This window comes from Pediculus humanus, genomic scaffold (assembly GCF_000006295.1).
Source record: "Pediculus humanus corporis 1103172108285 genomic scaffold, whole genome shotgun sequence".
Classification (NCBI taxonomy): Eukaryota; Metazoa; Arthropoda; class Insecta; order Psocodea; family Pediculidae; genus Pediculus; species Pediculus humanus.
This window is the reverse complement of record NW_002987854.1, coordinates 399,527-412,467: the sequence shown is the minus strand read 5'-3', so window position 1 is coordinate 412,467 and position 12,941 is coordinate 399,527. Positions and strand designations below refer to the sequence as shown.

The 12,941-nt window shown below is 28.1% G+C and overlaps 3 protein-coding genes across 3 annotated transcripts in view; 2 read left to right on the top strand and 1 right to left on the bottom strand.

Annotated features, from left to right (window-relative positions):
- Positions 1-1,339, top strand: part of Phum_PHUM524810 (glycine receptor alpha-2 chain precursor, putative) — a gene marked incomplete at both ends in the record, with an annotated part of 2,405 nt that extends 1,066 nt beyond the window's left edge. The window contains 6 exons of the mRNA XM_002431347.1: positions 43-186; positions 267-349; positions 423-658; positions 745-905; positions 980-1,100; positions 1,166-1,339. Of these exons, the coding sequence (XP_002431392.1) occupies positions 43-186; positions 267-349; positions 423-658; positions 745-905; positions 980-1,100; positions 1,166-1,339 (919 nt within the window). The remainder of the gene's footprint in view (positions 1-42; positions 187-266; positions 350-422; positions 659-744; positions 906-979; positions 1,101-1,165) is intronic.
- A 1,727-nt stretch (positions 1,340-3,066) lies between these two features.
- On the top strand, positions 3,067-4,089 carry Phum_PHUM524800 (uncharacterized protein; the record flags this gene model as incomplete). Its single annotated transcript, XM_002431346.1, has 4 exons — positions 3,067-3,148; positions 3,231-3,282; positions 3,393-3,748; positions 3,875-4,089. 4 exons carry the CDS (start codon positions 3,067-3,069, stop codon positions 4,087-4,089), a joined length of 705 nt encoding a protein of 234 aa, XP_002431391.1.
- Positions 4,090-4,094: 5 nt separating this feature from the next.
- Phum_PHUM524790 (snRNA-activating protein complex subunit, putative) lies at positions 4,095-5,562 on the bottom strand (the record flags this gene model as incomplete). Its single annotated transcript, XM_002431345.1, has 4 exons — positions 4,095-4,239; positions 4,330-4,679; positions 4,760-5,228; positions 5,300-5,562. 4 exons carry the CDS (start codon positions 5,560-5,562, stop codon positions 4,095-4,097), a joined length of 1,227 nt encoding a protein of 408 aa, XP_002431390.1.
- Between the last annotated feature and the right edge of the window lie 7,379 nt (positions 5,563-12,941).

The window sequence follows — 12,941 nt, the reverse complement described above, 5'->3', positions numbered from 1 at the left end:
TAATAATAATAATGATAATAATGATGATGATGATGATTTTAGGTTGTTGGAAGTTGAATGGTTGAAAAATATGTGGAGACCGGATTCGTTTTTTAAAAATGCAAAAGCTGTTACGTTTCAAACAATGACAATTCCAAATCATTACGTTTGGTTGTATAAAGATAAAACTATTTTATATATGGTTAAGTGAGTTTGTTTGTCGTTTGTTTGTTTGTTTGTTTTAATTAAAAAAAAAAAAAAATTATAAATATTTTTTTCCGTTTAAGACTTACCCTTACACTTTCTTGCGCCATGAATTTTTTAATTTATCCACACGATACGCAAGAATGTAAACTTCAAATGGAAAGTCGTGAGTAATTTTCCCTCTACGTGTGTGCGTGTGCGTGCGTGAGTGCGTGAGTACTCATTTTTGTTTTTCGCAGTATCTCACACGACGGAAGACTTGATATTTCAATGGGATCCGGACGTACCTTTGGTCGTGGATGAAAACATTGAACTCCCACAACTTCAACTGATAAGAAATTACACGGCGGATTGCACTCAAGTTTATTCGACGGGTAATTTTACTTGTTTGGAAGTCGTTTTCGTACTTAAAAGACGTTTGGGTTATTATTTATTTCACACATACATTCCAGCTTGTTTGATCGTCATCATGTCGGTAATTATTATTATTAATCAATCAATCAATCAATCAATCAATCAATTAAATCCTTATTAATTTCATTTTTAATCGTTTTTTAAAAGTGGGTATCGTTTTGGATAAAACCGGAAGCAGCACCGGCACGAGTCACGTTGGGTGTGACGTCATTGTTGACATTATCAACGCAACATGCTAAATCTCAAGCTGCTTTACCACCGGTTTCTTATTTGAAAGCCGTCGATGGTTTCATGTCCGTTTGCACCGTGTACGTACCCCCCCCCCAAAATTAACCATAATAATAATATTTTATTTTAAATCTAATAAATTTTTCTCTTTCAGTTTTGTTTTCATGGCATTAATGGAATATTGTTTGGTCAATATTGTTTTGGGTGATAACGATGGTTCGAAAACCGGAAGTGAAACGACAAAATTAGAAAAAATATTCGATTTGACGTCGAAAGTAAGAAGAAGAAGGAGAGGGAGAAATAAAATTACGTTTTAATAAAATCTTTTTTTTTTTTTTAGGAAAATTCTAGACTTATAACAAATCCGGCAACAACGCAATCGAACGTACCTAAACAAACGGTTAGAAGTAGAGATAGAGCGATTAGAATCGATAGATTTTCAAGAGTTTTTTTTCCACTTTTATTTGCCGTTTTAAATGCAACTTACTGGATCATGTTTTATAAATACATATAATGATAACAAAAAAACAAACAAACAAACAAAATTCGCCATTACGAGTATCATCATCATCGTCATAAGCAACGAAAGCGTTTGTTTCGACAACAACATAATAATAATAATCACCGTTTTTAGTAAATAAAATTAGTTGCACGAATCCGAATCGTTCTTTTTGAAAAGTTTTAAAGAGAGAGAGAAAGAGAGAGAGATTTTTAAATATAGTCTATAAAAGTATTAGAACAATTATAGAACTATAATTACTATAAGTTAGTATTATTATTATTATTACGATATTATAATTTTTGATGTTCGAGCACAAACAATTATGAGATTAAAACTATTATTATTATAGCTAATGTTAAATAATATAGAGAGAGAGACTAACTATATTATAGACTATAAACAAAAAAAATTATAAAAAAAATAAATTTAATAAAACAAACAAAACAAACAAACAAAAAAAATTGAAATTATTTGTTTTACTTACCTCGTCCTTAATTCATCGTAATCCGTTTAATCGAATTTATTTTCATCTTCGATTATTCTTCCTTTGTTTGTTGTCGTTTGTCGTTTGTTGTTTTCTCACTATAATTAAAAAAGAGATTCATGAGCAAAAAAACAAACGCGAATAACAAAATTTTTTTTTTTTTTTTTTTGCATACAATCGATAATCGCGTGAAAATAATAATAATAAATAAATATCGATAATATAATCTTATCGATAAGAACTGACGCAATTATGTTATTATCATTATTATTATCGGGATAATTTAACGAAGACAAACAAACAAACAAACGCGACACACAAAAAAAGGGGGGAAAAAAAACAAAAAATGTTAATAAAATTTTTTATTAATTATTTATTAATAATTTTTATATTAATAAAAATATGTGAAGGAATCGATAACGATTTAATATGTACGAAAGAATTTTGCGAGGTGAGTTTATTATTTAATTTTCTAGAAAATTCTATGTTAGTTTCATATAATCGATCGATCGATCGATCGATGAGAGAGACAACGATCGGATCGACATAAAAAAAAAAAATTTTTTTTTGTATTTTAGAAATATCTTCAAAGTTCTCCGTGCCCCGTAATGGATTCCTCATGTTCGAATTCATCAAAAAGTTTCGTTATACCATCACCGACCGTTTGTAATTGTTGCGAACATTGTTTCGTTTTTCAAAGTAATTTTATTTTTTTTTTCAATAATAATAATAATAATAATAATAATAATAATAAACGATTGCGTCGACAAGACTAAATTTCGAGGAAAATAAAAAAATTTTATTGCGATTTTTCCTTTTTTCCTTTTTTATATTTTACGTCATAAAACGTACGATTTGAACTTTCACATAAAAAAATTTTTATTACAAATATGGCCAAATCTCTCTTATTGTAAATTTTTCAAATATTTTCCAATTTCTCCCCTTCCCGCCCCCCCCCCCCGTCTTAATGTCCTTTAATATCGTGAATTAAAAATCGCCAACAACGAGGTCCTTTAAAAAATGATTCGAGTCTTATGAATGTTGGAAAAGCGGAAGTGAAAACGGAAGTTAAAGTGAAAGCGGAAGTTAAAAATGACGTAAAACAATCGCATTTAGTAAGATTTTCCTACTTATTTTCCCGTACCTGGAATTAAAATTCAAATCTCTTCCTCTCCCTTTCTCCCCATTCTTTAAATTATTCTAAAATCAAAATTAATTTTTTTTTTTTTTTTTTAAAGATGCTGGAGATTTTTGTATGATTGGAAATCCCGGTGAACCTTTACCGGCTTACATGTGTGGTCCAGGTACAGAATGCGTCGAAGGAATTTGTAAAAAAAGTGAGTAAATAAATTAATTAAATTATCAATAAGAAAAAAATAATAAATTTTCTTTCTTTTTCTTTCACGTTGATTCGAAAAGTGAAAATTCCAGATCCTGATTTTTTTCCCGGTTACGAATGCGATCAAGGAATGTAAGTTTATTATCGATAATAATAATTTTATATTTAGTTAAATTAAGAAAAATAATTTTTTTATTTCTTTCTTTCTTTCTCTCTCTTTCTCTCTTTATCTACATTATCAGATGTCATTGTGCTGTTATTGAAAATAATTCAATTATAAAAATTTATGGAGAATTTCAAGAATCTGAAAATACATTAAACGAAAAACAATGCGGTAATATTCAATTTATCGATTTCCCTTTCCTTATTTTTTTTATTTATATTTTTACTTTTTTTTTTTGTCTCCTGCCACGTGATTTAGAATGTTCACATTTTACGTACAAAGCCAAAAAAGTTATGAGTCGTCTGCTATCAAATCCTGATATATCATTACCGACCGTTAGATGTTTACCAAGTGGACAATACGATCCCCTCCAGTGCATAAATGACATGTGCGGATGCGTTAATCAAGAAACTGGAGCCTGGGATTTTAAAATAAGTAAAATACCAATTGCGGCATTAGGACCTGGAAATCCAATTTGTTGTTAGTTTAATAAAATTTTTTTTTTTTTTAAATTTTAATTATTAAATTTGTTAAATTCTTTCATCATTTTTTTCATTTCAGTTAATCCGAAAATTCACATGGTTGGACAATATTTTAAAATATGCGAAAAAGAAAAAAATGAAATAATGAATGAAAAATTTGGAGAATTATTTAACAATTATCAAATAATACAAACTCATAAAGTTGAATGTTATCCAAATGGAGAATATGTACCACAAAAGAAAAAAATAAATTCTTCTTCTTCTTCTTCTGCTTCCACACAAGTGAATTATTAAACCGATTATAACAAAGCTATTAAATCTTTATATTTATAAGCTTTAAAATCTCCAATTTTTTGTTTGTTTATGTAATTATATGATAAAAAACAATTATGACATAAAAATGTTTTATCATGTGTAAGCCTTTTGTTTCCAACAACGAGCCACCTGAAAAAAAAAAAAAATTAAAACGATTAATATTTATTTTTTTCTTTTTTTTTTTTTTTTTTTCAATTTTTTCAAACAAATTGAAATTACTTTGCATAAAAATCAGAACACATCATGCAATGTTTTCCATAATTTCTTCCTAGCCCATGAATTTTAGGAAAATCACTTCTCCTTGTTGGATCTTTCGAATCTAACAATCTGACATCTGAAAACATTATAATATGTTCGCAATTACCCATGTGTTGATAAACATATGGTCTTCCCACTCGAATATTTAAACTAGACATTGTAGTCGTTTCCATTTTTGAAGTTTGAAATGTTCCCAATTGTTTTCCAGTTGCCCATTCTTTTATTTCTTTACTTAAATCAATCATTTGTGAATTTCTCGAATCGACATAAAAAACATCTTCGATGAAAATAAACGATGAAGGATATTCTTTCTGAAAAAAATAATCATGTTGGTATTGTTAAGTTTGAATGAGGGTGGGGGGGGAAGGAAAGGAAAAACAACAATTCAAACCTTAGCAATATCATATTCGCATCCAACATTAGCTAAAAAACAATCATCGCTGAGATCTTTAAGTGCCATGTAATCGAGAGGACAAACGATTTTGTCTTTAAATTCTGAAAGTGTTTGATCTCCTAGTATTTGAATTTCCTGAAGGAGTTTAACTTTAAAATTTTGACCTGAATTATGTGGAGTGTTTAATAATGGATGATATACTTTTATTGAAAATAATATTGTTGGAAATTTAAGCGTGTCATAACTTGGTTTGTTCATAATTTTTTTTTTGCTTTTGTACCATTCATAATTGCAATATTTGTACATCAGTCTTCGAAGTTGCACTTTGGTTAAATAAATCATTTCGTGTTTTTTATTAACCGAAACCAATTGACTGTTTGGTTCTTCAATGGTCGTCGTTTTATCACCATTTGAACTTTTTAAATTCCAGTTAACCGGTTCGTTATCACATTTTAAATTATCAATACTGAAACAATATTTATATATTTCATTAATCATTTTAAATGCCAAAAAAAATAAGAGGATTTATTACGTTACCTTGTAGATTCTTTTAATTTTTCCAATTCTTCATTTGTAATTTCTAAAAATTTTTTATATATTTCATCATTTTTACAATTTGATTCACCGCAAGTAGTTTTCCCATCGTTAAAATCCTTACATTTATCATTTTCGCACGATGAAAGTTCTACGAATGAACTAAGAGATCGCGAATAATCATCAAAATAATTTTTTACTTCTATTAAATCGCTTTCTCCTTCGTAAATTTGCGAATAAATCGAATTACCGTTTGAATTATTCATTTCAACGTTAGTTCAAAGTTTTACCGTTGATACAGATGGCAGCACAGAGTTTACAAACAGGTTGTCCAACTTAAATTTTTTTATATCGTTTGATCGTAGCAAATTATTATTACTCGATGACTTTATTACTCCGGATATTCAATTTCGCCCTCCTCCCCAAAAAAAAACGCTTTTCCTGACCGCCATTTTGTAATTTTAATTTCGAATCCGTAAATTAGGTATATTTACGTACGATTACGCATATTTTTATTCAAATGAATAAATTAAAATAATCGCATTTATTTAAAACTCAAAAATTATATGAGAAAAATAAAATTAGAGGCCGACATTTTCTTTTTTTTGGAATTTTTCTAAAGAAATTTTTAACTGTTTTTTTTTTTTTTTAAACGATTAAATTTCTATCGATAGCTATCTAAAGAACAAAAGAGAGAAAGTGAAAGAATATAAAACGTTAACTTAATTAAAATTTTTTATTTTGTTTTTCTAAATTTAAAAAAAAAAAAAAAAAAAACCAAACAACGTTTTTTCATTTTACTCGTTTATTTATAAAATTTTTTTTTTTTTTTTTAAATTGAATTGAATTAATTATAAAAAAAAAAAAAAAAAATTAAATATCAAAAAAGTAAAAAAAAGAAAAGAAAAGAAAAATAAAAGGAACCAAGGACAAAGAAAAGAGTGGGAGAGAAAAAAAGAAAAAAAGAAAAAAAGGAAAAAAAGTTTTTTTTTTTTTTTTTTTTTTCACTTAATTTGTAACCGTTCAAATTTTCTTTTTAATCTTTCCAAAAGGTTTTTTTTTTTCCACGTGTCGGGTTTAAGTAAGTGTGCGAAACAAAAACAAAAAAAAAAACACAAAATGGACGAAAGAAAAAAACTGGAAAAAAATCTTTGGAAAACGTGCTTTAAATGAAAAAAAAAAACTTAAACCTTATTGTTTTCTTTTTTTTTTTTCAAAATGACGAGTCACGACATTTAACAAAAAAACGTATCGGTAAAAAAATATATTTATCCGCCATTTTTTTTTTTTTTTAATTTCTAGTCTAAAATGTCTGACATTTTAAATTTTCCTGACCTTTTAAAAAAAGAAAAAAAAAGGTAAAATTATTATCGATATTCTGATTTTGACATTTTTATAACTTTACAAACAAACTTTTCTTTTTTTCCCCTCCCCTCCCTTCACTCTTATTCTTTACGCGTGCCACAAATTTTATGTAATTAAACAACTAAAAAAGCAGACGACAAATTATTATCGTATTATTTTCTTTTATGAAAAAATTAATATTACAAACAACAAAATACGTCTATGCTATAATCAATCCTCACAAACCTCACCCTAAACAATAATAATAATATTGACTAAATGAAAATTTTTAAAAGAAAATCCAATCCACGAATGAAAAAAGGGAGTAGAAGAGAGAAGAGAGAGAGAGAGTGAGGAAGAGATTTAAAATAAGCATAGCATATATATTTTTTTTAAAATTTATTTAATTTTAAAGACTTTTTAAGAATAATTTAACAACAACAGCCAGAACAACAACAACGCTACAAACGACATAACAATACATTTAAAAAAAAAAAAAAAAACGCGGCGTAAAAATTTTTTTTTCCCCTAGGTAAAACACATTTGTAATGCAAAGTAAATATAGAAATGTAAATCATAGAGAAAATAAATTTTTTTTATTATTTTAATGTAAATTACATGTTATTTGTATAAGAACGTGAAAAAAAAAAAAAAAAAAATTGATGGTTGTTATTATTACCACCCCCACTACCACCACCACCACCACAAACATAAAATATATTACGCAATATACACGCATAAAAAGAAATATCACTTTAATATCATCATCATCATCATCATCATCATCATCATTATTATTATTATTATTTATATTTTCTTATTATATATATTGAATGATAAAAACGTAATAATAATGATGATAATAATGATAAAAAAATTTATTTATTTTTTTTTTGCCGGTAAAAAAATTTTTTTTTTTCGTTCTTTCTTTACGATTTTATTATCATTATCATTATTATTATTATTATTATTATTATTATTATTATTATTATTTATATTATCATCACTATTATTGTTATTATTATTATTATTATGATATTTTTCATAGTCTTTTATCACATTTTCTAAAAATTTTTTCCCATTGAAATCCTTTTGGCGTTTTTTTACTTTGGAAAAATTTTTTACCTTTTTTTCTTTCCTTCAGGAGTTTATCCGAAATTGTTACTCGAAGGGGGGGTGACTGGGGGGCTTAACGTTGGGTATGATTTAAGTGTTGCCAACTTTAATGTTTTTTTTCTTTATGACGACGAAAAAAATTTTTTTAAATTGATTATAATAAAGTTTATAGAGCACGGAATTTTTTTTTTCTTTTTACTACGGCTTCGAAATATTTAACACCGGTTTTTGTTTAAAAACAGGAACAGGAACAACAGAAACAAATTATTTAGGTCGTCTATCACGTATAGAAAAAATTTTTAAGTCGAAAACAAACAAAAAAACAAACGACAACGCGCGTTTAAATTAAAAAAAAAAAAAAAACAAAAACAAAACAAACAAAACAAAACATTTTAAAATATCAAACGAAAAAAAAAAAAAAACGAAAAAATGTTCCCTTAACCTTTTTTTTTTATAAAAAAAAATTTTTTTATTTTATTTTAAACAATAAAAGTTTATTAGTACAAAAAAAAGTAAAATAATAATAATAATAAAATTATTCGGGATCTACAAAAAAAGCTAGAAAAAAAGAGAGAGGGAGAGAGAGAGAGAGAGAGAGAGAAAGTAAATTTAGCCTTTTTTTTTTACTGGTTAAATTCAGTGGGAGTAGTGGTAGTTGTTGTTGTTGTTGCTGACGTCATTATTTCCAATGATTAATAACGTTAAAAAAAATTTACCAGGAAAAAAATTTAATAGAAAAAAATGAAAATGGGTGAAAAGTAGGAATAGGAGGAGGAGAAGAAGAAGGAGAAAAAGGAGAAGGAAAAGGAGAATAAGGAGAAGGAGAAGAAAGAGGAGGAAGAGGAGAATAAGGAAAAAGAAGAGAAGGAGATATAGAAGAAGGAGGAAAAGTAGAAGGAAAAGGGAAAGAAGTAGGAGGAGTAGAAGAAGAAGGAGGAAAAGGAGGATGAGGAATAGAAGGAGAAGGAGGAGGACTTTTGGTTAATTTATAAATTATTTCACGCAAAAATAAATCTTTCTCCGACTTTTTCTTTTCTTTTTAGTATTTTCTTACTCTAATCATCATCATCATGATTATTATTAATATCACTAACACATACATATCGACGATGCTTTTGATGTTAAAGAATTGAAAAATTCCGACCAATGAGAAACGTTTATTTTTATCATTTTTCCTTCATGATTCAACAGGGCAGGAGGTTTGTTTCATTTTTTAAACTCATTTAAATCTACTTTTACTTTTCCCCTTAAAATTTTCTTTATCTCGAAAAAGAATTTTCCTTTAGTCGAGAAACAAAGTAAAAAAGGTAACAAAAAGAAAAAAAACAAATTTTAATGAAAAAAAAAAAGAAAAGACGCCGATTACTGGACGACGGCACCATAATGGCGAGACGTTTAACAAAAAAAAAAAAAAATCAACCTGATAACCTTCGTGCCTACAACAACTTACATAAACCATTTTTTTTTTTCATTTAAGTAAAATTTTTTTTTTATTTTTTTATTTTTACGATCGTGTTAAATCATCATCATTATCATCATCGTGACACTATGAAATTTCTTTATTTTTCTCTCTCTCTCTCTCACTTTTTTTTTAAATTAATAAACTCGGGGCGAAAGATTTTTTTTTTTTTTTTTAAATGCAAAAGTTTCATTTTATATTTAATTAAATTTTTTTTATGGAGAGAAAAAAAAAAGGACCAACACCGATCATTAATAATAAAATTAATATCGACGAATTATTGGAAATTCTCTCTCTCTTTTCACCCCCCACTCCCCCCCATCATTTACGAATCGCCCCAAAAAAAAGGAAAAAAAAAAGGTTAATTAAAACTTTTTTTTTTTTTTTTTTTTTTATGGTCGATGGGATTTTATTGAAATTTTTTAATCATTTTTTAAATACTAATAAATAAATAAAATGTTTAATGATAATGATGATAAGGATAAAACGTCTTCTGCTTTTTCCCCCACCCCCCTCTAAATTAATAAATTACTATCAATTTCCCTCATCGATTAAAAAAAAATTTTTTTTTATTTAAATTTGGTTTGTGGTGTTTTGAGAATAAGCAGAAAAAAAAAATCAGATTGAAAATGGCGGAGGCGGGGTGTGGGAGGAGGTGGTGTCGGTGGCGGATAATACGATTCGCTTAACAACAATAAATAAATAAAATATTAAATTTTATTAATTTTTCCTCTTGTTTACGCATTTCACTCGCTTTTTATTTAAACGTTTTCGGTTACCCTCGGTCTTCCGCCCCCCCCCCCGAAAAAGAAAAAAAGCAGAAGAAATTTGTAACGTTTTACTATTTTCTTATATTATGTTAGTTTATTTTTTGACTGGCTCTACCACCACCACCACCGCTTGATATTTATTCTATGTAGAAACCGCAAAAACCTCATTTTCGTTGAAATAAGATTAAAAAAAAAAAAGAAAACACTTTCTATTAAATTTAAATCCCGCAAAAATTTTCATACAAAAACAAAATTTGAACTTTGAACCCTTTTCAAAAAAATTCCAACCTGTGAAAAATTTTTTTTTAAAAAAATGTCGTCCCTCCTCTCCGTACGAAATAATTTCTTGAATTTTTTATTTCTTTTCGTCAAAAACAACCGCAGCAGCAACAACAACAACAGTTTAAGGCTCTGGCCCCCCTCTTCCTCTTCTCTCTCGATCGCCATTTTTCTTTTCATCTCACTTTCACCTTCCTCCTTCAAAACAAACAAAATGGCCGCGATCTTCTCCGGAAACAAAATTTCTAAACGCACGTTTTCCGTTTTCGTTTCCGCTTCCCGCCATTTTATTATTTAAAATTTTCGCTTTAAACGTTAAGGGGCTCAACGTATCGAAATACAATTATTATTATTATTATTATTTTTTTTTTTTCGTCCGTGAAAAATAATTTTTGAAATCGGAAGAAACGACAAACTAACATTTTCCATTTCCCCCCTCTCTCCTCCCCACTTAAATCATTCCAGGCTTTCCTTCTTCCGTTGCTGCTGTTGTGTCGGGAGTCGGTTTACTGGAACAATCACCACTTTTGTTTTCCATATTTTGTCTCAATCGACAAACAACAACCACGATAAGATCGTCATTGCATCATTTTCACTTTTCCTCTTTTATCTTCGTTTTCTGGACATGTTTTCCAAAGCGAATTCGTAATTTGTATTTTCGTTCCAGATTGCTTCCACGATGATTTTCATTTTAACAAACAAACCAAAAAATTCCAGCTCCAGGAAATTTTTTTAAATTCGATTTTTAATTTAAAAAAAAAAAAAAATTAATTTTCAATAATTTTTCATTTAAAAAATTTCATGATTCGATTGCCCCGTAAAAAAAATTATTATTATTATTATATTAACAAACAACAAACGGTTTTTTTTTCCTCGTCCAACCGGATGTTTATTACAAACCGGATATGAATTCGATAACTTTATTACAAGCGATTTTGAAAAAAAAAAAAAAAAATTAAATTACGTGTTATATTCGTGTCATTAGACGACGCGTTAATAATTTATTTATTTATTTCCACGGCGAATGAATGAATGAATGAATGAATGAGCGAATGACTGAAAATTGTTGTTACGAAAACAAAAAGAGGACAAAGTCATTTTTCAATTAATAAAATAATAAATTGAAATCCTTGAATTTAATTTTTTGGCCCAATTCGTTCATCGTCGGTCAGTGTAGCAAACCTTTGAAAAAAAAACCGTTAAAAAAATTGTTTTACTTCGGTTAACCTTTTCTATTCATTTCCGGAAAAATTTGAAAAGAAAAAAAGATTTAAAAAGACGATACACATTGTTCGAATTTAACTTTTTACAACTTTTAAATCGTAATAAAATCAAAAAAAAAAAAAAAAAAAACCCTTAAGTAGGGGGTTGAATGAGTCGTCCGAAAGTCTACAAACAAACAAACAAACAAACAGCCAAACGGAAATAAGAAAATTTTAACAAAAAAAAAAAGAAAAAATTCCGGTTTAAGGTGAAAACTTATTTGAGTTACGAAGGGTTTCTTTCCCCCCTAAACATATTTTACAACAAACGACATTCCAACAACGTTTCCCCCTCCCTCTCCCTCCCCCCAAAAAAAACACTTTAATTCCCAAAGTGTTTTCAAAATCTTTTCATTCAACCTTCTTGTACCTTTCTGGGCCACATTTTTACCCAAACGCCGTACATCCCTACCCCCATTCTCACAACCACCACCCCTCCGTCCTCCGCCCGTCCGTCCTTTCATTCTTTCTTACGTTTCCTTAACGCCGCAATAAATCTCACCGTTAATTCAAAAATAATAATAATAATAATAAAAGGTTCAAACGCCGCATCGTTCGTTTTGTTTTATACAATGGCGTCGTCGTCGTCTGCGTCGTTGTAAAATTTAAACCAAAAATTAATTTTCTTCTCTCTTTACCTTTGCTACCCTCAAAACGTTTTCATTTTTAATGAGAAACCAGAGCAAAAAAATTTTCCGAACCGACTTTTCAATTTCCCCTTCCTTCTCCTCCTTCCCCGCCCAGCACGCGTGCACGACCCCTCCCTCCTCCTCCTACCTTCCCCCCATTCCGATCGATTTAATAAATATCGATAGATCGATATTTATTAAATTATATTTTTAAAAAATTTAAAAAAAAAAAAAAAAAATTGATGATTTTTCGAAATCAAAACAAAATTTTTTTTTATTTAATAATAATAATAATAATAATGACGATGATGATAATAATAAAATGTACGCGGCGTAATTAATAGTATTAATAATAATAATAATTTTTTTTCTCAAAAATTTCATTAAATAATAAAGGTATTGTACGTAATAAGTAAATCAAATTTTTTTTGACCTTTTTCGAACCCCCCAACTGCCAGTGCTGCCAACATCACCACGACCACCACCACCATGGCTACCACCTTTCAAGCTTAAAACAATTTTAAATAATTTAAATTTTACGAGCGCGTTCATTCGTAAACAACAATTTAATCCTCAGTAAATTTTTTTTTTTTTTTTTTTACTTTAACTTCCTCTATGGAAAATGTGTGACGTAAACATATTACGTCACACGTCGTTTAATGAAAGAAAAAACTAATCGAGCTCTTTTTTAGCGTAAAAAAAATTAATCGAACCCTTTTGTAGTGTAAAAAAAACAAAATTAAAATATAAAGCGATAAATTTCTTTTTTTTTTTTATCTTTTCTTC